Source organism: Suillus discolor (genome assembly GCF_016758755.1).
Source record: "Suillus discolor strain FC423 chromosome Unknown F5147scaffold_36, whole genome shotgun sequence".
NCBI classification, from domain to species: Eukaryota; Fungi; Basidiomycota; class Agaricomycetes; order Boletales; family Suillaceae; genus Suillus; species Suillus discolor.
Genome location: NW_024541283.1, coordinates 312,914 through 335,771, shown reverse-complemented (window position 1 = coordinate 335,771; position 22,858 = coordinate 312,914). Strand labels below are relative to the sequence as shown.

The 22,858-nt window shown below is 47.7% G+C and overlaps 8 protein-coding genes across 8 annotated transcripts; 2 read left to right on the top strand and 6 right to left on the bottom strand.

Annotated features, from left to right (window-relative positions):
• Positions 1 to 169: 169 nt before the first annotated feature.
• F5147DRAFT_637741 (ankyrin repeat-containing domain protein) lies at positions 170 to 1,084 on the bottom strand. The gene is made up of 3 exons (XM_041432952.1): positions 877 to 1,084; positions 639 to 825; positions 170 to 578 (listed from the first exon to the last, which is right to left on the bottom strand). Exons 1-3 carry the CDS (start codon positions 877 to 879, stop codon positions 265 to 267), a joined length of 504 nt encoding a protein of 167 aa, XP_041291537.1. The 5' UTR covers positions 880 to 1,084; the 3' UTR covers positions 170 to 264.
• A 1,273-nt stretch (positions 1,085 to 2,357) lies between these two features.
• F5147DRAFT_233970 (uncharacterized protein) lies at positions 2,358 to 3,082 on the bottom strand. The gene is made up of 4 exons (XM_041428749.1): positions 2,963 to 3,082; positions 2,792 to 2,905; positions 2,634 to 2,750; positions 2,358 to 2,583 (listed from the first exon to the last, which is right to left on the bottom strand). The coding sequence occupies exons 2-4, from the start codon at positions 2,832 to 2,834 to the stop codon at positions 2,450 to 2,452; spliced, it is 294 nt and encodes a 97-aa protein (XP_041291536.1). The 5' UTR covers positions 2,835 to 2,905; positions 2,963 to 3,082; the 3' UTR covers positions 2,358 to 2,449.
• A 12-nt stretch (positions 3,083 to 3,094) lies between these two features.
• Positions 3,095 to 3,877, bottom strand: F5147DRAFT_233950 (uncharacterized protein). Its single transcript, XM_041428748.1, has 3 exons — positions 3,823 to 3,877; positions 3,512 to 3,771; positions 3,095 to 3,463 (listed from the first exon to the last, which is right to left on the bottom strand). Exons 2-3 carry the CDS (start codon positions 3,731 to 3,733, stop codon positions 3,275 to 3,277), a joined length of 411 nt encoding a protein of 136 aa, XP_041291535.1. The 5' UTR covers positions 3,734 to 3,771; positions 3,823 to 3,877; the 3' UTR covers positions 3,095 to 3,274.
• A 570-nt stretch (positions 3,878 to 4,447) lies between these two features.
• F5147DRAFT_837939 (uncharacterized protein) lies at positions 4,448 to 7,202 on the top strand (the record flags this gene model as incomplete). The annotated part of the gene is made up of 6 exons (XM_041444111.1): positions 4,448 to 4,740; positions 4,793 to 5,064; positions 5,111 to 5,248; positions 5,315 to 5,459; positions 5,519 to 5,577; positions 5,628 to 7,202. The coding sequence occupies exons 1-6, from the start codon at positions 4,530 to 4,532 to the stop codon at positions 7,200 to 7,202; spliced, it is 2,400 nt and encodes a 799-aa protein (XP_041291534.1). The 5' UTR covers positions 4,448 to 4,529.
• Positions 7,203 to 7,601: 399 nt separating this feature from the next.
• On the bottom strand, positions 7,602 to 9,654 carry F5147DRAFT_233880 (uncharacterized protein). The gene is made up of 4 exons (XM_041428747.1): positions 9,202 to 9,654; positions 9,074 to 9,145; positions 9,008 to 9,019; positions 7,602 to 8,948 (listed from the first exon to the last, which is right to left on the bottom strand). The coding sequence occupies exons 1-4, from the start codon at positions 9,523 to 9,525 to the stop codon at positions 8,001 to 8,003; spliced, it is 1,356 nt and encodes a 451-aa protein (XP_041291533.1). The 5' UTR covers positions 9,526 to 9,654; the 3' UTR covers positions 7,602 to 8,000.
• Positions 9,655 to 11,155: 1,501 nt separating this feature from the next.
• Positions 11,156 to 13,789, top strand: F5147DRAFT_701500 (uncharacterized protein). The gene is made up of 6 exons (XM_041437741.1): positions 11,156 to 11,446; positions 11,514 to 11,658; positions 11,856 to 12,303; positions 12,362 to 12,451; positions 12,502 to 13,070; positions 13,125 to 13,789. Exons 1-6 carry the CDS (start codon positions 11,178 to 11,180, stop codon positions 13,686 to 13,688), a joined length of 2,085 nt encoding a protein of 694 aa, XP_041291532.1. The 5' UTR covers positions 11,156 to 11,177; the 3' UTR covers positions 13,689 to 13,789.
• Positions 13,790 to 14,627: 838 nt separating this feature from the next.
• On the bottom strand, positions 14,628 to 18,855 carry F5147DRAFT_761780 (uncharacterized protein; the record flags this gene model as incomplete). The annotated part of the gene is made up of 27 exons (XM_041440542.1): positions 14,628 to 14,802; positions 14,877 to 15,018; positions 15,071 to 15,233; positions 15,292 to 15,394; positions 15,450 to 15,576; positions 15,634 to 15,673; positions 15,727 to 15,784; positions 15,834 to 15,985; positions 16,057 to 16,152; positions 16,197 to 16,391; positions 16,448 to 16,567; positions 16,620 to 16,691; positions 16,742 to 16,801; positions 16,859 to 16,996; positions 17,052 to 17,123; positions 17,174 to 17,240; positions 17,286 to 17,311; positions 17,364 to 17,395; positions 17,447 to 17,496; positions 17,549 to 17,638; positions 17,690 to 17,721; positions 17,780 to 17,815; positions 17,920 to 17,999; positions 18,051 to 18,061; positions 18,259 to 18,287; positions 18,341 to 18,421; positions 18,592 to 18,855. 27 exons carry the CDS (start codon positions 18,853 to 18,855, stop codon positions 14,628 to 14,630), a joined length of 2,511 nt encoding a protein of 836 aa, XP_041291531.1.
• A 1,689-nt stretch (positions 18,856 to 20,544) lies between these two features.
• Positions 20,545 to 21,378, bottom strand: F5147DRAFT_653970 (uncharacterized protein; the record flags this gene model as incomplete). The annotated part of the gene is made up of 4 exons (XM_041433827.1): positions 20,545 to 20,700; positions 20,768 to 20,837; positions 20,897 to 21,125; positions 21,168 to 21,378. 4 exons carry the CDS (start codon positions 21,376 to 21,378, stop codon positions 20,545 to 20,547), a joined length of 666 nt encoding a protein of 221 aa, XP_041291530.1.
• Between the last annotated feature and the right edge of the window lie 1,480 nt (positions 21,379 to 22,858).

Sequence of the window (22,858 nt, the reverse complement as noted above, 5' to 3'; positions counted from 1 at the left end):
ACGGTCACGGTGCCTATCTCAGGTACTTGACTCGGAAGTTATGCCATAAGCTAGCTGCCACTGGTACCACATTCGCGTTATTTTGTTATCCAAGTGGTCCTTCACGCGCACGCTCCAAGATGGGCACGATTTAGCAATGGATGGTTTCGTCTACTTTACAAGAGTTATTTTATTTTGATGCCTAATATCTATGAACTTGCCACGATCGATTTGAATGGGTAGCACAGGTTATCTATCGCAACGTTCAAATTGACTTGAGCGTGATCACTTTTCGGGACGTGCACTAAGAGGGGTGGGCACATCAGTGCCGATGTCACCCTGCTTTGCACCCAGTACTTCCATCAACTCCTTCCGACCAAATATATGAGCTGCCTGTATTGCAGTGGGTTTGCCTATTCTCGGATCTGCGCCAGCTTCGACCAGAACACGCACAACCTCATCGTGCGACTTGAACACGGCGCCCGCAATCATAGATTGACCAAGATCGTTGAGCCTGTTTGGATCTGCTTTCCGTTGCAGAAGACCTTTAGTCAATTCCACGTGGCCTGCGTATGCTGCGAGCATTAATAATGTGTTTCCTATATGAATGTCGTACGTCATTCTGGGATATGGGACATGTATCAATGACTCGGACGCACCTTTCTCATTTGTGAGGTTGACTGGCAAGCCCTTGTCAACTGCTTGAAGAATTAGCTCTGTATCTCCCCCCCGCGCAGCGTCAAACATTCTGTGTGCAAATTCGAGGGTCTCAGCTGGCAAAGTGTTGGTATTGGACTGTGTGGGAGCTGCGACATGATCGGGCACTTGCGGGGATGATTCAGTTGCCTAGTAGCTCGCCTTAGATCTGATAGTAGGAAGAAGGCAAATGTGACTGACCATCGATAGATTAGGTTCAACTAGTGCGTTCAGTGCTCTGAAGAGATGTTCGAGTCAAACATGGGAGTATCTGTAGCGCCCAAGTGGTTGTTCGGAAAGTGCCGTGATGTCAACCTCGCCAGTCAGGAAGTCTAGCTGTACATCAATCAATGATGTGGACAGTCTGGGAACAAGTCTGTCACAGAATCTGGGGTGGGGAAGCGTGGTGCCGCTCGGCTTAATTCCGATTCTGTCAGAGATTTCATTTATAGCTGTCACATCACGTGATGGTTGACACATTGTCTCTATGCTTTCGATGTGCTGATGACGAAACCAGTGGGCGGAAGGAAATACAAGAACTCCGAGGTGGATACTAATAAGCGGGAAAAGGAAGGTTTGGGTACGTAAAAGGCCGTAGCCTTGCACTAGCAGTATAGAACGTTGAATATTGATCGCGCCATATGGCTAGATGAATCCCCTCTGTGGTAAGTATAATTTTGTTCTGTGCTCACTGCTTCTGGTGCTTTGCAAGGAGGTCAACTTAGAAGACTGATGCCGCATTCAAAAATAAACGTAGAATGGTATTAGACTCGAAGACAACTCGGAGATGAGGAAAGTCAGTAACCGGCCCCAGTGATGCATTCCTACTATCTGCCCATCAGGCAACTCGTACCCAAGATTCCCCCGTTGAAAATAACTGTGGTGACGAGGAGCGCTAGCGTGGCATGGAGGCAAATAATGTTGTTGGTTGTCGCATATATTGTGTATGACATCATTATTCACCAATTGCAACTACTACGAGCACGACACTTTTGCGATTGCTCTACAGATAGAAGTTCGAGGTAATCGTCAACTAAGACCTGCTGTTCGAGTTCCAGGATACTGTCACTGGTCTACAGCAAAGTTGTCGATAATTGAACAAAGGTCCCATAGTAATATGCACTCACCTTCTGGATAATCTGCCTGAGCTCCTTGGACTCCTTTTCAATTTTGTCGAGCCTTTCGGTTAGATCACTATTGTACTTGTCGATTTATTGCGAAGTATTATCCGTTCTGTTGTCCACTGAAACGCTGATAAGCCAGACATATTGGCATAGGACTCAGAACTCACCTCTTGAATCTTGCCCGCCTGAACTGCAAGTTTCTGGGTAGTATCATGCAACTGATTGGTTATTTGATGCATTTGTAGCCATGTCGAAATCAAGATGGCGGGAGAGGGTTGAAACGTTGACTCTCGCCAGGGGCTTCTTTATACAGTGTTTTTACCCCTAACATCGCCACTGATGTACCCCTCTTACATAACGTCACGAGAACTGATCACGGTTAAGCCAGTCTGAACCATGCCTGTGCTACCCATTCAAATCGGTCGTAGATATTAGGCATGATAATAGAATAACTCTTGCAAAGTAGACCAAACCATACATTGCTAAATCGTGTCCATCTCCTTCCCGATAACCTGCAACGCCTTCCTTGCAAGTGTTCTCGCATCTACCTCCATTGCATCCCCACCCTCTTCCAGAGCACCGATATGAGGCCGTAGAACATTGCCTCTTCTCTCCTGATTGGTCTCTGGCGGCAAGGAATTCGTACTCACTCATGCCGATGGCGTCTTCCGAGGGATAGAAGCGATTTCACACAACACCGAATAGAAATAGAAGGTATGAGCCACTGGCGACCGTTTCACCACATCCGCAATGAGTGCAGACGGTGAAAGACCGACATCAACAGCTGAGCAGACGTTCAGCGCAAATAAGATTATAGAGCAAAGGAACAAGTACCGGGTTGAGAATCACTAAACTTCGATGGCGACTGACAGTATGGCCCACAGGGTTCCTGACCAAAGCCGTAAATCCAGGACCTCATGGAGTACATACAACAGTTCGTCTTCACGAGCCCTGTCAAAGTTGGTTCAGCAACAGAAAATAATGCGACATACCTCGGGAAAGGAATATTTCCGCGAAGAGCCTCGTCAGCAACATAGCTCACCATAGTAGTTTTGCATCGATCAAGCAGTACACTCGTACTTTAGCTTTATCGGTATTGAATAGGCCTGAGCACGAAACCAAATGAGCATTGGCAGACCAAGGACATCATCAATGACACATACCGAGAAGACAGCTTCCAAAGAGATGTGAAATGGGGACTGCACCATTTGAGCTTCATGGTCAAGTTCTGCACGCTTAGACCAATGCCAGGCCCAATTATCCCGACTATTTCTGACACGGTAGCACTTGCAGCCGTGGCGACCATTCCAGCAACCCCACCGACACCCAGACCATAATTGGATCCTGATGGTGCAGCACTATCACCCGTATGAGAAATCCCGACCCCCATCATCTGCGCGCTCACTCCGAGTAGAGCGGGTTTGCGAGGAGACAGATATCTTCGAAGACAGAGAATACATCTTTGGCACAAGGCCCTAACGCTTTGGTGCTACCGTCCGGAAGCGTCGCCTCAGACAGCTCCAGAGTGTCGTCGCTCTCTCGACGATCCTCATTGACCATTTTTTTTCAAAGATAAACATGACCAGTTGGCGCAGGGTGGCTGCTGCTGTTGAAGAGACTACCGCGATCCTAGAATCCTGCAGTTTAAAACAGAGAAGCAATGCCTTTGACAGGTAATCAGATAGGTACCAGGAAGTATAGACAGAATGTACCTCTCCCAGGAGCTCTTCGTGTATCGAAGGAAAATTAGTGATCAAAGAGACCAAGGTTTGCAGGATCCGAAGTTGAATGTCCACGCCTTGGCTCATGGCATCGTTCATCGTGCTTACGATGAGTGGGACAACAGACTGTGATACAGCCTTGAGGGCTATCAAGCGCTGCAGCGACCCCAACGAGATGGCGACTACTTTCGCGTTTTTGGTCGCACACCCCATGAACACTGGACGGAGAAGATCATCTGACTGTGCGCTGTCTGTGGGTGAACGATGAAGAAAGTGAGGCGCGTTTGAATGGAATCGCGTACCAGACGCCAAAGATGCTGTCGCTTGTTCTGGAGAGGACCTAAGTATCGCAAGCGACTTCTCTGCTGCCTTTGCGTGGACATAGTAAGACGCCAGTACATGGGATGAGCACTTTCCGTCGTACCTCGCGTATTTCTGGATGCTTTCTCCTGGACTCGCTAGCAAGGGACTTTAGACGAAGGTATAAGTGGATCGGGCGGATTATGGTTGTAAACCAAACACACTTGCAATCCAGTCACTGCTAAGAGGGCTGATCAGTGATGAACCCATCTCGTCCTTGCGTTATTCTGAACGAGATTTGGACGAGTCCTGACAAGTTTTGTCAATTACAGGGGAACACGGCCCAGTGCGCAGAAGATCAAGGATTGAATGAAATTGACAACTGACGCCGGTTGAGTGATGAATTCACAATTGTGTTTGGGAAAGTGTATTACGGGCTCTTGTGGGCTCTATTTCCATCCAGTGCATGTCCCATAATCGAAACATACTTGCTTCAACATGTTCAATTAAGTCTTGAATCTGACCTTGATGAATGTACTCTGAGAGCTCTCCCGCCAGTGTCGTAACTGTGAGTTAGTGTCACGGTGATAGTATGCACGTGATTATGTAAGGATAGCAACTGATTCCCGGGGCTTTTCCCGCTCAGTGAATGTCTGATAATTACTCGTAGAGTCGTACTCAACTCGTACTACTTAGTACTTTCCCTGGAATGAGCGCCAGCCCTACCAGGCCTAGCTCTAAGCGCATTAAACTCGAGTCGTCTCCGACATCTCCGCCGCTGTCAAATGACCCTTCGACTTTGAATGATGAAGACCTAGGTCATGATCACTGCGTCATTTGTCTGCAACCCTTGGTTGACCGAACTGTTATTCCAACTTGCTCCCATGAGTTCTGCTTTGAATGCATTTCGATTTGGGCAGGTTAGCCCAGCGCTCCGTTTCTACTCCAGCAATTGGTGACCATGTTTTCTAGAGCAATCTCAAAAGTGTCCATTGTGCTCCCAGTTGATCGGTGAATATCTTATACATCATATACGCTCGCAGTTCGATTATCAAAAACATTATTTGCCCCCACCACGTTCCTCGTCACCACAGTTATTACCCACGGGGGAATCTCGTGTACGAGTTGCCCGACGGGCACGTAGGAATCGCTACTGGGGCCGCAGGGATCGTTACGACGCTGATGAACTTGAACGAGCAATCGCCAGAAGACGTTGGGTGTACCAAAGTCATCTCTATGCAAAGGTGTGTGCTTCTTCTTGCATTTACACACGCGTCTCATCTCGCCCAGCATGTCGCGTCTAACACATTCACCCGGTATCGTCCTTACCCCAGTCCAGCCCAGTTTGCGGCATCTCCAGACATGATAAGTCGAGCCACCATCTTTCTCCGTCGTGAACTGCGCGTTTGGCAAAATCTTGATGTTGAGGTATGTGTATTGTAGTCGCTTGTGTGCTACTCTGCGCCTTACTTGCATCGCTGACATATATTATAGTTCCTCACGACGTTTATCATTTCTCTCATGAAATCAATAGACATACGAGCTGAATCTGCCGTCAAACTTCTCTCCGAGTTCCTAGACATAGACACTTCTTATATCGAGGGCCAGAGGCACCCGAACGCCGAACATTTTGCACATGGTTAGTGGTTTCTTCTCATCCATATGTAACTCTGTTCTGTATTTCTAACTTTGTCCTAGAGATATACTGTTATATGCGGAGTGGTCGTGATTTATCAATTTATGACAATTTGGTGCAGGTGTGATACTTTCTCTGAACAAACTCGGGGATCCGCGCTGAATTGTGCAGTATGATACCTCCCCAGATCCTCCGCCCCACGAGCAGGAAAGAGAGAATCGGTGGTGTTATGATTCCCGTTCTCGATCCCGGTCGCCCCATCACCGTCATCATCGGTTCCGATCTCGATCTCCGCTATCTCGACCTCCTTCCCCAACCCTGCGTCCTGAGCACATAAGAACTCCTCCCGCAACCCACCTTCAAGAAAGCTCTCCAGACTATTTCTCCCAAGATCGCAGGAACCATCGACGAACTCACAGCGTCAGCGAGTGTCGAGGTATACCTGATACCTCGAATGATCGACATAGTCACCTTGACAACACTCGGGAGCAGCTGACGACTTCTACGAAGGCGAAAGGAAAAGAACCAGAAGGTCGTAACACATCTCTTCGGGGCAAGAGTGAACATACCTCGTGTAGCACGCTACCATGCATAACAGGAGAACCTGTGCCGTACGCTGTTGTCAAATCCAAACAGACAGCGGAATCATATACCCCCGGAAACCGGAAGTTCAATACGCCTGTAGAGTTCGATCTTAGACCCTCCCTTGTCCTCCCCGCACCGGCTCGTGTTCCAGTAGATGCTGCTGATAAGATGGACATCGATTCAGAGCCTGTAGCTCCTACGTCACATAAACGCCCAAGCACGCCCGGTCGTCCTCCTCGAAACCGCACTTTACTAGCATCAGTCCAGGCTCATCTCTCCCAATCCACACCATCGAGAAGCAAGCATCTCGCAGGCGCAACCGCACGGAAGAACGATGTCGCTCCTGAATTTTTACCTCATCCATCAGGATACCGAGATGCCCGTGATGAGAGCGGTAGTGGTGATGGTACGCCTGTCCTTCTTTCGCAGTTGTCGAACCTTCCTGCCAATGCGCCGCCTGCTTCGTTGTCTTCTCATCCTTCTCTCGAGCGGCGCTCAGATATATCGATGCCTCTCGGGGAAGAACGTACGTCGGCGGCAGGGCATCAACGCGAAAGGATCCGGAACTTGTTTTCCGATTCTATCGCTAAATGCACCGATGAAAAAAACACGTTAGCTGGAGAGGAAGCTACCGCTTGTCCGTGCGGTACGCCGTGCGGAGGCACAGATAAATACAGAAACAAAGGTAAAGAAGAACAGCGCACCAACACATCGCCGTGCCTTGTCATCAATCCTGGAACCGTCGATGCGCATCCCGCCCCTTCATCGGGACTACCCCCAAACCTAAACCCTATTTCAGTGTCGCACAACTCTAATCACGTCGATATCCTTTTGGATGTGGCGGAGCATATCCAGCGTGGCAATCGGGAAGTCGCGACATATGAATATAGGAACAAAAAAACCGCACCATCAGCACGCACTTCCACAGATACGCGGGCAGTGTTGTTGCAGAGACTTGAAGAGGAGCAACGGCTGGCTCAGAGGGATGTTGCGACCCCGATCTCAAGCTCTGCGTCGTTAACTGTAGATCCCCCGTTGGCACGTCCTCCCGGGGGTGAGGAAGCTTCTGCGCTGGAGACGAGGCTGCGGACCCGGGCCTTATTGCGCGTCCGTCTTGCGGCGATCAAAAGCAGTTCCAATGCCACTGCGGTTGAATTGTAATTCATTTATTTTGGAGAAGAGGGTGACGGGGGCATTAGTCGCAAGACCGTGGGGTACATCCTCACCCAGCTAGTGGATGGTTCCATTGATCTTGGACCTGATATGATTGCATTTTTTTTTTCACAATATATCTTGGTGCATGGATCGCAACATGATGTCACGCGTAACGGAATTCTCCCGTTCACAACCGTGTTTAACTTTTCCTGGAAGTAGTAGTACACCTGGATCTATAGTACCTTCTTCAGAGTCGCGCCGGGTAATGAATTAGCATTAATGGTTATAATTGAGTAACGGTAGCTGGCAACTGCAAGGTATCAAATCGGTAGCGTTAATTGAACTATGGAGTTCGGTATGCCAAAGTTAAATGTATTGTTTGGCAAGATGCTGAAGATAATGGTAATAGAGATAGTTCTGTGAAGATGGGGAAGCGCTCGAAAAGAATGACATATAAGTGGTAAAAGAACAGTGGTTATAAAGGCTGTACTGAGATTAGTATGACGGAATTCCGTAGGGATAGACGATTAAGACAGGAGAGACGATATGGATAAAAAAGGGTGTGCGGCGACGATCGAACAGACAACAATAACGCAAACGAACGAGAGCGCGGAGAAAAAAACGAGTGATTAAAGTTGTACTTTTGTACGGTGGTTGCGGTAAGGAACGAGCATGGTATATCGGGGCTTGTTAGGGAAACTCATCATTTTTTTCTTCATGGAATGCGTGAATATTTCAATCGTGAATCGAAATGAGCGCAAAAGCGTCAGCGTCAGCATCATGCACTGGTGCGGAAAGAGATTATCAACGGTTCCGGCGGGGTTCGTCATCGTCTAAGCGCTTGGAGCTGGCGTCTTTAGATGAGGACTCGCGTGCAGGGTACCCTCTGGGATCGATTATATCACGGAAAGTGTTGAATGGACGCAGAACTGAGGGTGAGGTGAGCTGGCGCTCGCCTGAAAACGGACGATATTCCCTTGTGCTGTGCAATTCTGGGGAGACGTGGGGAGCAAAGCGATCACGAGATTCAGAGGAGAGGAATCTCCCAGACCTTGATGGACTCGAAAATGAAGCGAACTCCGGGCGGGTGAATGGCGCGAAGCTATTCGGATCCCACTGCGGCTGGGGTTGCAGTGCGAAAGGAGGCGGGATGCCTGTCACTGTGGAGATGCGCTCTGTGTGGCGTGTGGGCTCGTGTTGGTGCATAATGCTGGTAGAAGATAGTTGAGAGGGAGGTAGTGAGGACGTTGGTGACACATAAGGGTCAGTACTGATGCGTGATTCCAAGGCACTAAAGTGAATGGGTGGGAGCACTCGCGAGGAGGGAGGGGACTGTGCGCCCTCGTGCATTAAAAATGAGCGTGACGCAAGGATGCGGGGAACAGGTTCGCGTAGCGTGAGGCTGGGAAAGTCCTCAAGGCCGCGAGAGCTGCGGTTTTGCATTGATGAGGTGGAGTCGGGGCTCGCTGCAATGTGGGGATACTCTTCTGAAGAGGTGGGGTAGGGTGACGTGCACCGTCCGGGTATACCAGGACCTGAAAGCCCAGGATCAAGTGGCGGACCTGATCTAGGCACGGGGTTCCGCGGAGCACAAGCTCCTGAAATGTCGGGGAATGATTCCGCCATACCAACATCAAGAGCTGTATGGGAGGAAGAAGTTGATTGCGGAGCGCCTGGGAAGGGCCCAAAATGAGCTGGACGAGATAACGGTGCAGAATCACTCTGGGGACGCCTGGCTTTCTGGCGTTGGTTCTACCACGAATCGATATGAGTTTCAACAAAAGAGTAGGAAAAAAGCTGGAGGAACTAACTTGGAACCAGATCTGTCATGAAGATTTGTGAGCAAGGTATGATATTCACATGAGCATGTTACATACTTGGACTTTGCGAGCACTGAGACCAATTTGGCGGCCTACCTCCTCACGCATTGTTGTTGTCGGGAAGCGAGACTAGAGGAAACAATTAGACGCCTTGATAAGGTTGGTTTGTGAACGAAGAAACATACCTGTGCGAGGAGTGCGTGTAAGACAGCAGATTGGTGCGGAGTCGTGAGAGTGCGTGTACGTTTCTTCTTAGGAGCTGGAGCGGTTTGAGAAGATAGTTCTGACTGTTGTTCTGGCTCTGTTTCGTTGTCTGCCATACCACTTTGTGATGAAGAGTCAGAGGCGGAAGAAGGTTGTTCGACAGTCATATTTTCTGAGTTGCTCCTTCGTGTACGTTTGTTGGTATCGTGATGAGGAAGTCGATGCTCGTATTGAATGCGTCGTGAAGGAATCGGAGAGGGCGTATGACAGTTTGATGGAATATTAGCCGTCGTCGGAGTAGACATTGAATAAAACGAAATAAATGAATGAAAAAAGGTGTTGGTTAGTTGTGAAATTAAGAACACATGGACAACCTTTGAAGCTGAAATGAGAGAGATAATGAATGGGTCGGGTTACGGTCAACTTGAGAATTTGACAATTGTAAAGGTAGTTTATGTATATATCCCCGATTTCCTTACGTGTCATTCCCGAACGCCTCCACCCGGCAACGTTTTCTTACCAATAAAAAAAAGTTACATGCTTTTTCTTCAGGAACAATCCTATTTCGGCTCATATTAAAGGTCCATTAATTCCTCATTTAAACTCCGTGGCTGTGAAAATGATATCGAGAAGTATTCATTTCACTCTAGTCCATGGGAATTCTATCCCGTAATCGTCCGATACCCCACGCGATTAACTTTAATCAACTCCAGTCCGCGATGCCACGATACAACTAATCACCATGACATTCATAACATTAAAATACATAGTCTACACCTCCAAAGGCACCCGTCGGCACGCTCATCTACTTTCTCATATATGTCTCACTCGTCGTGACGCAGTCGTATACACTTCATCATGACATGTGAGTCATGCACAGCTCGTCGCCTCACCTTCAATATTTCACTATATAAACAATCACCGCCGCATGCCTAACCAAGGCAATCTTGTTCCTTTGCGCACCCATAATACGTAGTTACCCAAACCTAGATAGCCGCAAATTCACCGCTCCGGTGTGAAGCGTTGCAATGTGCGTCACGATGCCAAGTCCGAAGACGATGAGAACGGATCCAACTCGAACCCAGATACAGCCTGACGCCCAAAAAATAGTCAAGCATGAGGCTTATGCAGGGACAATGTTGATAGTTAATCAACGGCAATCTCCCCGTAAAATTACTGCGCCACGATGCAAAGATCAACCTGTGGAAAATTTAAGTACCATCAACCCTGAGGAGCGCCTCCACCACAACGTTGGAATTTGAAACCGATTGCGGTGGCACGTTAATTATATTCCGTTTGAAAGTAACGACCTGAGGTTTCGCTCGGGGTACTCCGCGGCCATTTGAATAGGTTTCCGCGCTGATTATAAAATGAATTGTCATAGTAAAATATTAATTGACGTCGAGCGTTATGGTTTTGAAATTCACATCGCACCTATAGCAGAACAACACACGGCGTCCGCAGCCTCGTGCCAGTACTACTGTGGAGCTGGGGTGAGAAAAGCCAAACCGACACGGACGAAGATCCCATAGGTTCCGCGGTAACCGCATAATGAAGTGGGATTATTCAGTGCTCGACGGTCACCTCGCCTAGACCCAGAGGTTACCACCTATATAAACCGCAAACCTCCGCTAATTTAGCAGGAGGTTCGTTTGAATCCCCCAGCCATAAACGACCTCTTTGAAATAATTCACTAGTGCGGGAATAAGTAGAATTTGTATGCAAGAAGAAGTCGTTACCTGGCGATGGACACGGACGATTCAGTAAAAAACGATACGGCATAAATAGAAACCCACCCTGAAACACCAATGAGTCGACTCGTGTATGAAACCAGAAATGCATCGACGTATCGATGACAAGCCATATGGACGATACTCGCCAACCGCGCTAAGATTTAGATCATCATCCCTGCTTATCTCGGGCAGCATTACATAATCAACTCACCAACTGTTCGAGCATGGACGATTTCGACTCTTTTGCAGCAAATGAAGATGGTGCCTCCACGTCGCAATCGGCTGTCGAAACTAGGCAGAACGGCCATGTTCCATCTGGAATTACGCTCGTCTTGCCCTCGCTTAAAGCCATCAAGGCCGCGAAGATGGGAAAGAAGTCAAAACTGAAAAACCTTAGTTCCATGCAGGATGCAGAGATGAAGAAAGCGCCAAGGTCTATGAAGCTCAAGCCACTGAAGGAGGTATTGGCGAAGCTGATTGGGCAGTTGAAGAAGTGAGTTGTTGTTTCTGAGAGGGGTGTGTTGTTTTATGCGCATACTGATGGATGTGTGGCATTACAGGAAGGATGATTATGCATTTTTTATTTCCCCTGTGGATCCCTCACGAGTCCAAGGATACGCCGAAATGATTAAACATCCTATGGATCTCGGGACGATGTCTACGAAAGTTGCCAGGGGAAAGTACCGTTCATTGGAAGAGTTTACTGTGAGTAATACTCCACCTCAACCCTGCTGCAGTGGATCGTCTCCACGCCTTCCATACGGTCTTGCGATTCAGACAATCAAGTTTTAACACAAACAATTTTAAATAAACAAGGGCTGGACTGCATGGTTGGATGGAACCGTTGCAGAGGGGGCATCACGCGACACGAGCTGAACTCTACATTTTTTCTTTTTCTCCAGACAGACTTCCGCCTAGTCGTCAACAATGCCAAAATATTCAATCCTCCAGGAACGATCTATCACACGGAAGCGGAACGCCTTGAAGCATGGGGACTCGACCACATCGCCAAGGCATCTGCGCATGTTATTGAATACGAGACGGATTGGAACATTGATGTGGAGCAGGATGAGGATGCTGCTTTGAATATTGATGAGGATGACGATCATATCACGGCATCCACTCCGAGAGAGATTGAAGGGAGTCAAGTTGCCGCGTCGCCCGCCCCGTCTTCTGTTCCCCAACAGTACATCAGGCGTGGGCCTCGAGGACCTTACAAGAAGGGTGCATCAGTGGGTATCTCAGAGGGCATAGATGCAGAAGGGAGACTTCCTGGCTCCAAGGAAGGTGTTGGGGCATTTCCCCCTGGTTCTGACTGGGCAAAAATGATGGTTGCGCTGAAAATCAAAGGTATTGTTTTCGGAGCAGCATTTTGAGTCAAAGTTTCTAATGTTACTTTCGCTTCAAGGCAAGCGTTATAGAACTAAAAAAGAACGTCTGAGAATTGAGAAGGAGGGCCTGCCCCATCTTCATGACGGTAGTCTCGACTACACAGAGGGTGCGAAACTTCCTACTCATACATGCTGCACATTTCTAACGATATATTAGTGGAAGATCCGTTTTCCCTTCTCAACGTCTTGGTGCCTGAACCGCTATTTAAACCTCAACTTAATCCACTTTACCCTTCTCTTCGAACAGATGATACAGCGCAACCCCTCTTTCCAGCGCCAGTTAATGTGCCTTCCACACGTCCCTCTCCAACACTAGCCACTCTTGCGGCCTCAACTTCGCAATCCACACCACGACGCAGGCATTGGACGATTGTCCGCAATGCTTCAACACGGGCAAAACTGAAAGAGAAAGAAGATGAAGAGCCTCAGTCAACAGAATCCCAACGCGATCCATTTCCATCTGATTTTGGTTCTTTTGCAGCGTTAGGAGCAGAGTTAGGTGCGTCGGCATGTTCCGAAGAGAAACTGGCTACGTCTATACGAGCCAGTATTGAGAACCGGCCCATTACAAGAAGTTTGAAAGCCGGGGTTGACAGCGAGTACTGGACGGATGAGAAAGCCGAGGAGGCATGGGACTACGTACGGGACGTAGTATACGGTGGAGTTAATGGCTTCGCCTACGTTAGAAGCATAGCCGAATTCGTTCGCCCGCCAGAAGATATTTCTGTGAGTCACCCTTCATTACTTTTCCGAAGTTGTTCGACCGCTTACGTGACACAGCACCAGACGGAACATACCCACCCCCTTGGCACGTCCGTGGCCCGATACGTGGAGCAACATCTAGTTGATGTCGTCACTCGTGGCCGGCACGAGCTACTTTGTACCACAGCGGCATATCTGCACTCAGTCTTGAAAGAGCCTCTGTCACCAGCGATGGAAGCACAAATGGCAGCCAGCCTCACATTCCGGCCAACAGTATTCCGTCTAATACAGGCATTACAACACGAGCAGTTGGATATGGCAGCGCTTATCCGAACTCCGGATGAGTTGGAGAAAGCTGGTTTAAGTGACCTCGGAATTCCCGAGGGTCCTGCAGTCTTAGAACAGGCATTGGAGTGTGCCGTTCAAGCGCTAGAGGAGCTTGACCGGAAGGTACAGCAAAATGATGGGGTGAAGGTTGAGGACGATGCGATGGATATGGATGGGGCAGAGGAGGACCCTGTAGCTAAGAAGCTGAGGTTGACGTTGTTGGCGCTTGCAAAACGCGCCCCACTTGACAAGATTGCGCCTTTACCTGCTGCGCTCGTTCCAGCACATATTCGGAAGATTGTACCGACTATTTAGGACGCTTTTCTTATTTTATTTGCGACAGACAGCCTTAGGAATGGACTACATTAGATACTTTACGTGTAAGCATGGTTGTAGAAGTAATAACGCTGAACAAACGCTGAGATTAGACTTTTTCGACGGATTTGGATCTGCACAGTCTTCTCATCCCAACCAGGTTGATACAGTCTAGTCAGTGGCTCATTTGCGGATTTTGCATAATGGTTCGTCATTAGATGAATGATAGACTCGCGGACGAGCTAACGCACAGTGATCCAACTTCCACTCCTCATATTCTCGTCTGACGACACTGGTTGTTTGCTTCTTTCATATCCATTCGCCGTGACATAGGTCAGGCTAATGCCAATCACCGAGCATCTTCTATGTCGGATAAATCGTATGCTCGACGAATCTCCTCACTCACATGAATCATAGTAATGCACCCCAGTGTTGCCATGTAAGTAGTACGGGTACAGCTCACTGACAAGCTGAGGATTAGTGCTGCGCAAGGCTATCACTGGCAATACAATCATTTTAAGACCTCCGACATCGCTGACTTCATCATAAGATGGAGTTGGTGGGAACGCCGTCACATTAGTAACCTTCGTGGTGGATTCCGTAGCTTGCTCCCGGACTACCGATAATCATTGCTTCAGTCGTTTTCGATACAGGTAAGCAGTCCATCTTTGTATCGAGATGTTCAATCTACAGCCAGCCGATTCCCAGCTTCGGCAACACGATGCAAAGCACCGGCTACGATCATCACCTGAGGAGTTTTCGCAGATGTCGGGACAGTTCCACAACCGTTCACACAATTGCCGTCGGATTGCTCCCTGCATTCTCTTTATATGTCGTCCCATGCTTGCGGGAGCGCATGCGCCAGAGATCGACGAACCTACCATGACATCAAACTTTCTCACTGTCCATGCTTTTATCATTCACTTCATACCATTCCTCTCACCCGCGCTCGCGCTCCCGGAGTCCTCTGCGCGTATTGTACACGTCATCCATTAGAGTTCTGGCTGCCTTCTTGTTCGGCATTTCGGTTTCTGTCCATACTTTGATATATCTGTACTGGTATGTATTCGCCCGTACCGAAGATCTTGGGTATTTGCAAAGGTGAATCTCGGCGCTGAATTCAAACCATATCATAATGTACGATTCCAACCTCATATGTGTATATTGATATATGATTACTGTTATCACCATCTTAGCGCTGTGTCGCCGCGCTCTTTATACTTATCCGTGATAATCGTCACCTCTGTCAGCGGTGCGCTGTATTCTTGGTCGAGAAATTTCTGCATATTCCTCCGTGTGGTCTTGCATATTTGATCATCTCCCTGCACACCTGACATCAAAATCAATTAATGCCTGTTCAGATTGAAGGCAGCGTAACCTACAGACAAGAGAACGTTCAATGATTGCATACAGACGGGCGAGTGCTTCGTCGAGTGCCGTTTCCCCCTTATTCCTTGCCATTCGGACAGCTGTCATGACCTGGTCAATGAGCTTGGTGTATAACTCTTGAGCCTTCTTTGGACTGAATCGTTCCTCATTTAGATCCTGGGCCTATTGTAAGACAACATTTCTGATCTTTACAATAAGTCGGGGTTGTACCCACCTTCATCCGTCGATACATTCCCACACCAGATTCCCTTCCAACAACACAATAGTGGTCCTCCAGTGCGGCGCGCATAAGTCCCTTCAAGGACCCACAAAAGTCCCTGCGACGACACGTTCGATATGTAAACAGATCGTGACGACGGCGGAAGACCTTACCGTTGCATTGTCAAAATGGCTGACATGTACTGGTCTCGTGCAGGATTCATGATATCAAATGGGTGTATAAAGTTACATGCATTGTCGATGTGTGGGGCGATTGTTGTTGTTCGTTGGGCTCGATTCTCTGCACAGAAATGAGGTTGACATTTAGGTTACTTCATCCGTGGAGTAGAATACTTACTGATGGCTCTGATTGTTTCATTGAAACGATCCGAGATATCCTTCAATCAAGTCCATAAGTCGTAAATCGTACGCTGTGCGCCATGGTGCTTACCACAACAAGTGAATTGATTTCCGTTCTTAGAAAATCGTTAAATAACCTATGCCACACACTTTCACGACAATTCAGATGAGCAACTTCACTGTCACTAAGCGACAAACCTTGATGCATTGCCCTCTAATATGCCAAGGGTGAGGTCCTCGTTGAGATCTGTTGATCGCCATTCACCCTCTCGGCGCATAAGAGTACGGTAGCTGCGCCATTGATGATGCTCTCCAAGCACCTTGATGGTGTTGAGACTGCGCTCAGATGCCTAGTGGATGGTCAATATTTCGTGAACACTAACCAGTCATTGCAAACGAGTGTGATGCGACCGATGCCCACCTTTCCGGCTTCAATTCGGAGAGATTGTTCCAGTTCATTTATGCTGTTGTCCATCTTGGTTCCTGAAGTTCGCCATATCTCGTCGACAGTCTTTTGCTTGAATTAGTAGGTTCGTACTATAAAATAATCTCACGACTTACATCTTTGAGAGTCTCCATCAGACCTCTTGCTGCATCCTCATAGGCTGCGAGCCTCGAATCCCGCCGTGAAGAAAGAAAGTAGCTCTCAATTGATTCCCATAGTAAAGCTGACCTGTGCGCGTGAGCATTGATATCTGAGATGGCTTTCTTGCAACCAAAATCGTGAATGTAACGACACAACTGCGGAATACCAGTCTAGACTCAGAAGATTATCAGCAATAATATTTCGGTTAGCCAGAGGCGAGACGAACATCTTCGAGATCAGTAAAGACCACCGGAGCTCGGTGTCGTTTATTCGTCACCAAAAGTTGGGTGTAGTCCATGCTTCCAATGCAGAAAATAGGTAGCGAAGGAGGTTGACAGGTAGAGTCCTGACAAAAGAAAAATCGACTATGTTACATTGCAGAAAGTTGATCTACATACCTGCTTAATACTACAGTACACTTGACGATAGAGCTCCAGAAAGACATTTCGTGCCCGAGCAGATCGTTGGTGCTGACAAAATGCTCATGAGTAATATCAAGACACTAAATAGGTATACGCACTGCAATGTACGTGTCTTTGGTAGCATTTGCCAGTTGCAATTGTCTGGTTGTCTGGTCTTTCTGGATCGCAAATTAGGTCAGACCCATTCATGTACTCAGACTAAATGAATGTCAAACCATTTCTCTGGTCGAGTGTAGACGCTGCGACAGTCCCGCAAACTCGGGACCATCTTTCGGAGCCATGTAGAACTCGAGAAAGAACACGTTGGATTGTTTATCTTGCTCATCCAGGCTTTCGCTGAGACGGTCAATTTCCTACTGCATGCATAAGTGCCGTGAAGTTGATGTTGACTTAACCTAGCATATGTACCTGGCACATTTTCTGAATTATCTGGCGTTGGTTTGAACCAAGATGATGCAACTGGTCCTCGTTGATTCGTATCTAATATAAATGTGTGAGGTACATGAACGGAGGGAACGACGGCGACATACGTCCGCTCCGGTAAGCAAGATCAACAGCGATTCTACGCGGCCATCTATTGCGATCATTTGATGCAAGCTGTAACACGTGGGCACACAGTTCCTGGAAGTTGTGAGCACTTACAATTTCTCAAAGTAGATGTGCATGGCCTAGCGATGGAATTGACAAGTCAAATCATATCAGTATATTCATCTGTCTTACCTCGTCATCAGCTGCACGCTTGATGTCTGCCACTGATACAAATATTAGTGTTAAGATGAAGCTATTCATCTCGCTTTTCGAACCTAGTATTACTACTTCGACATTTTTCAAGTACTCCTTAGTACGCTTAGTTCTGCGAAGATGCTGTCAGTGCAAATAAATCAATATCTACAGCGTTACAAAACCTTGTTTTGTTGGCATCCCCGAAACCAGGAACGTCCACAAGTGTGACCGCACCAGATGCGAGCACTTCGAACGCTCCGTAAATACGAACACTAAAATTGAAAATGAGGGCACTGCACGATCAGTGTCGCTGAGATGTTTACCTGTCTACCAGATGCCATAGGGACGGTTCCGACTGGAGGACATTGAATGATCACAGGGTCATCCACAGTTTTGAGAATTAGGTGACGTACCAGCTGTTCCTCCAACGAAGTCAGATACGGCCGGAGCTGTGCGTGGTTTAGAGATATCAACGGAGTATGGAATGTTCATTGTCAACTTTCCTGCAGCTCCAGACTGTCAAAGCCAGTGCCCGTCGTCTGAATGTTGGTACCAAGTATGGACACCACAGGTTCATGGTCCAGGAGTGTATGTACGTCTTGATGAGGCGGGGGGAATGATAGTGTACGAAGGCTGCAGCAAGCAATAGTCAATGAAAATTCAGATTTTGAAGTCACGCCTTACTGAGGATAAACCTGTACCAACAGCGATATCAGCATAGATTATGTAGTAGCATCGAAATAGATAATTGATACATTCCTCTTTTAAAGTCTTCCATGCATCCAACGCAGGTCTGAGATCATCACGTCCGATATTCAAACCACCACCTTCACAAACAGCGCTGTACGTGATGGATGTGATGCGGAAACAAAGCTTTTTAGTGAACACCTACCTGATATCATCTAGAAGATTATGCAGAGTCTATGGAACATCAGCCCGTATGTCTGGTGCAAGAGAAGGTCACGAAAACTTACTTTTTTCCACTCATCTTTTTCTATAAACTTGACGCTTGCTCTCCAAGTTGAAGGGGGCAAATCTTCGTAGATTATTTCAGTCTGGACAGATGTACACGCGCTACTCACGCAACGTGCCAAAAGCGTCAGAATAAATAAGGGTGAAAGTATCAGTGAATAAGCTGACCCCTACGAGATGCAGTTCAGTTATAGTTCCGATCAGTGAGCGCTTAAGCTTAACGTAGTAATGTTAGGTGACAATAATCACTCACGTCTGCTCGCGTTGATAATACTGGGGCTCCCAATATGGCATTAATAGCCGTGCTTTTTCCAGCTCCTGTCCTACCGATAAAGGCGAGTTTCCTCCTTCGAGGTTTGCAGTTGCCGAGATCGTGTGCTTCCGCCTTCCATCCCTGCAGGTCCTTGTCGTAACCCCGGCGTCCACTTGGACCAACTTTCTCGACCTCTCGTTCCAAGTTCTTATTCATGCGCCAGATGAGATTGTAACATGACTGTGCGTCATGTGGTAATGACATGTATATTCCGCGATCCTCAACTTCCGAACCGCACACTTCAACTTGTCCCTCCATAGACCGCCGTGGGTCAGTGATCACTTGACACAGGAATTATTGAAGCTTGGCCGGGAGGGTTGGAGTCGAAAGCTTATATCTTATCGATGAAAGTGCCTCGAACCAAGCTGATCGATTCTGATTCCTCAGGTCTCCCAGCATGAACCCTCCGATATCAAACGTGCAATGAGGTTGCAACGAGGTGTGGAATTTCCAGCTACCCGGCTCGCAACTTCCGCAACCATGATGTTGGATTAATATCAGGAGAGCTCAAAGTTAAAACGCCGCCAGCGCCCAACGAAATTACCTAGAATAAATAGAAGTAAATATGGAGTAAAGGCGGCACTAAGCTTGAACTCCCTAATCCTCAGCATTAATCTCTGAATCTTTTCACGCCTAAACCTTTGAGACGAACAGCCCACCAGTCCATCAGACTATCTTCCATCTCGTCCATAAGCAGCTTACTGGTGGCAGTGGTATTGCAAACTGTTAATCACGTCTAGATCAATCCATGATAGGGAAGCTTCATTAAATCACTGCCTTTGTACGTACCCCACCAGGACGACCTTTCTTGAAGACATCATCCAATCTCATTGGAAATGTTTTCTTATTGTTTTACCACACTGCTGTTGGCGATGAGCCGAGCCCCAATGAGGAGATCTACTTTGCTGCGGCGATCAATTTCTGGATTTATCATAGGCTCTGTATGGTCTGTCAACACCAGGTTTTTCTGTGTTTTATGACAACACAATTGATGGTCGATGGAGATTGGGTTGCACATGCACTGCAGTTACGTTGCCAGGCTGTAAAGACAATATGCAAGGAGATTCCACTGGAACAATAGATCGCTGATAGCTTTTGTTAACTGCCCGGGTGGTTCATATAACTTGACAATGGAAACTGAGATGCCGCACACACATGGACCCTGATAGAGATTATACTAAAATGATCTTCTGTAGCATTGAAACTATCCACAATGTACAGTTCGAAACACTTTGATAGTCATGTTCGTTTCTGGTATGCTCTTGACGACCTTATTCTTCCTCGAGGTCGCTGGAATCTGTGTCATTGTTACGTCGACTGTAGGTCGGCGTGTGCGAACTAGGATAGGTCTTCTCAGCGACGACTCGAGTGAGTCTACTGAAGCTGAGCGTGGTCTGGCCTTGATGGAACGTCAAGGATTCCTCCGGCGATCTCGGTAAGACGGCGCTCGTCGAGATGCAGGGCTAGCGGATACGTGCAAAGTCGTATGGGAGCGGCTTTGAAGTGCGGTCTCACACAAGGAAGCGGTTAAGCTTAGATGAGCAAGTTCTGTGGTAGAACCTAGTAGATTAAAGTGAAGTATAATCTACAACAATGTATGTACTTATACATAGTGTATCTAAGTGTTCAAGCTCAGTCTGTAATCTATAGTATATCTCTAATCTAAGATAACCAGACATGAGGTTAGATAAAGTACATGAGGCTTAACCTCTGATCATACATGCGGCGCCAAGGGCAGCTGCGCATAGGTACAGGAAGCGCCAAGCGCTCCGGGTCTTCATACATGAGGCGCCTAGGGCGCTCCGGATCTTCATGAAGCGACATGCTGTATACATGCGCTGATCTAGGGTGTCCATGAGGCGTACAGCCTCCATGGAACAGGTACAAGGCCGTCTAGGCCAGGGGCGGGGTCATAGCGCCATGAGGCGGGGTCATAGCGGTCCAAACCGCTGTCTTTCTAGGCGCAGGCGGCGCACCGCCGCGCGGGGAGTCTAGCAGAGCGGGGGCAGGCGTAGGGAGAGCTGGGGCTCTAGTAGGTGTTACAGATCCCTGTAACAGTCATCCTGCACAAAGAGTGATCGAATACACAATTGGCCAGTTAGATGTAATAACTCACATTGATGTATATCGGCACCTCTGTGCCATCCTCGCTGAGAGGTGCCCACGGGACGGGAGGGGCAGTCCACCTAGCATATCCCTCTGTTAGTCAAATCATCAGCCTGATAACAGCAACGAATGCACTCACAACTGTTCGCCAGTACGTTCTGGGGATGGCGACGACTGCCTGTTACGAGATTGCCTGACATGCAAAAGTTCATACAGGGGTGTAAAGACATGCTCCTTCTTGCATCCGTGGCGCACTAATCCAGTTTGTGTGTTACTCCACCACTTAAACGAAGCTTCAAGACTGCCCACGGGTTCCACAACTGGCGCAGAAGCCAGGAGAGCCATACTGATCTTTTCCCCACCTGCACCTGTATTTGTAATGATTTTCTTTGCAATGGAATAATACTCACTTGTATCTGAGAGGTACAAGGAGAATGCAGGACAATAAAACACCTTCATCACAAGATTCTTTGACTGAAGAAGTTTAATGCTCGCAAGCTTCCCAAGAACGTCAGGCGTAATGTGCTTCATGCGAGGGTTGTTCATGAGCAAGACAGTGCCAGTGGTGCCTTTCTTAACCTCCCATGACCCTTTGATACTTGCTGCGGCAATCCCAGGCATGCCTCTGGTGGAAACGATCGGAACACGATCTCAGTATCAAGACAAGAGAATCGAATGCTAAACTCACGCTTGAGCATCAGCATTCATGTCGATGTTACGACACACGGTCGTGTGCGACTAGGATGATCTAAACAGCGACAACCACGACAGTGGTACCAAGTGCTGAGAGTCGTCGGCCTTTACAGACAAGCAAAGGTTGCATACTCAAACGTAGCTCGTGGTGGTTAACGAGGGGTTACACTGAGATGATAGCAGGGTTTACAGACAGTGAGAGGCGTCACTGAAGGTACGAGTCGATGTCGAGCAGGTAGCTTTAGCGGGACAAGGAGTTCAAGGGTAAACCTAGTAAGATTAAAGTAAGGAATGTCTACTGTTAATCTTCGACCTTATATAAGGCTACTCTTCGTATCTAAGCTCAGCCTAAAGCTGGGTTCTAATCTGCTTATCTACATGAGTCAGAGATAGTGTCCATGAGGCGGGCTTCTATCGTAGATAGGATCCATGAGGCATCCTTCTATCAGTACATGAGGCAGCACGAGGCTTGCCTTCTATCTTGATAACATAAATAGGTCTTCTAGACCTATGTCGTCATGTGTCGTCACGTGCGGTCCAGACCGCTTATCTAAGCCGGCAGTTGCCGCTTATCGTCTATCATCATCTATCGTCATAGAGCTGGTGAGACTCTGGTATCGTCTATAGCCGTGCGGTGGCAGAGGGCTGTTCTGCTGGCAGGGGACTCATGCCATGTTACTGTAACAGTCGATGCATTTCATGTTTTTAGACCAAGTCTTGAATTCAGACTCATCCGGACAGTCTTTGGCATGATGCTCATCAGATTCAGGGTTGATACCTGCCTTGATGAGGAGCTGTTTGAAGTTATCTGAGTAGATGTTGCCTTCGACGTTCAAGTTCCCTGTGTCTTTGTCGATACTTCCGTACGATCCAATCTTCTCAAGATCAACATGCAGTAGATGGGTATTTAAGCTACAACAACACACCTGAATTTCAGAGGGTGGGTCCCAGTTGGCATACTTTCCAGTTTGATTGTATATAAGTTCGATGAACTTTCGTTGTGCATGCAAATTGGGTTGCATTTTCCAGGACCACAGTTTCATGGCAAGTATGCTTTGTTGATGAATGACGAACTGGAGGTATAAAAAGAATGCCCAAGGCAGTGTGCTACTATATCAAGGCAGCATGTTCTGCGACCGAGATAGACAGGCGTTCAAACTTGCTGATCTTGCCATGACACGGCACGCTGAGTGTCAGTGAGGGCCGAATTCCGGGTCTAACATTGTATCATGTTGAACTTGAAGGACATCATTAGATTTGTTCAAACACCATCAGTCCACCTGAGTTCAAGTTGCCCATCTTACCATTTGTAAGCTTTATTACTATGCTTCTGAGCAATGACTTGCCTCGGTGAGATAGATTATGCACATGATTGAAGTTATCATGAGGAAGCGATGGAGCTAACACG

Coding starts and splice junctions, on each gene's coding strand:
- F5147DRAFT_637741 (XM_041432952.1), bottom strand. Junction 579..638: donor CAACCTCACAAATGAGAAAG/GTGCGTCCGAGT, acceptor ACATTCATATAG/GAAACACATTATTAATGCTC.
- F5147DRAFT_233970 (XM_041428749.1), bottom strand. CDS start 2,834: ATGTTGCTGACGAGGCTCTTCGCGGAAATATTCCTTTCCCGAG. Junction 2,751..2,791: donor GGAAATATTCCTTTCCCGAG/GTATGTCGCATT, acceptor CAACTTTGACAG/GGCTCGTGAAGACGAACTGT. Junction 2,584..2,633: donor GTTTAGTGATTCTCAACCCG/GTACTTGTTCCT, acceptor ACGTCTGCTCAG/CTGTTGATGTCGGTCTTTCA.
- F5147DRAFT_233950 (XM_041428748.1), bottom strand. CDS start 3,733: ATGGGGTGTGCGACCAAAAACGCGAAAGTAGTCGCCATCTCGTTGGGG. Junction 3,464..3,511: donor ACGAAGAGCTCCTGGGAGAG/GTACATTCTGTC, acceptor TACCTGTCAAAG/GCATTGCTTCTCTGTTTTAA.
- F5147DRAFT_233880 (XM_041428747.1), bottom strand. CDS start 9,525: ATGTCTACTCCGACGACGGCTAATATTCCATCAAACTGTCATACGCCC. Junction 9,146..9,201: donor TACACGCACTCCTCGCACAG/GTATGTTTCTTC, acceptor TGTTTCCTCTAG/TCTCGCTTCCCGACAACAAC.
- F5147DRAFT_701500 (XM_041437741.1), top strand. CDS start 11,178: ATGGACGATTTCGACTCTTTTGCAGCAAATGAAGATGGTGCCTCCACG. Junction 11,659..11,855: donor GTTCATTGGAAGAGTTTACT/GTGAGTAATACT, acceptor CTTTTTCTCCAG/ACAGACTTCCGCCTAGTCGT. Junction 12,304..12,361: donor GGTTGCGCTGAAAATCAAAG/GTATTGTTTTCG, acceptor TTTCGCTTCAAG/GCAAGCGTTATAGAACTAAA.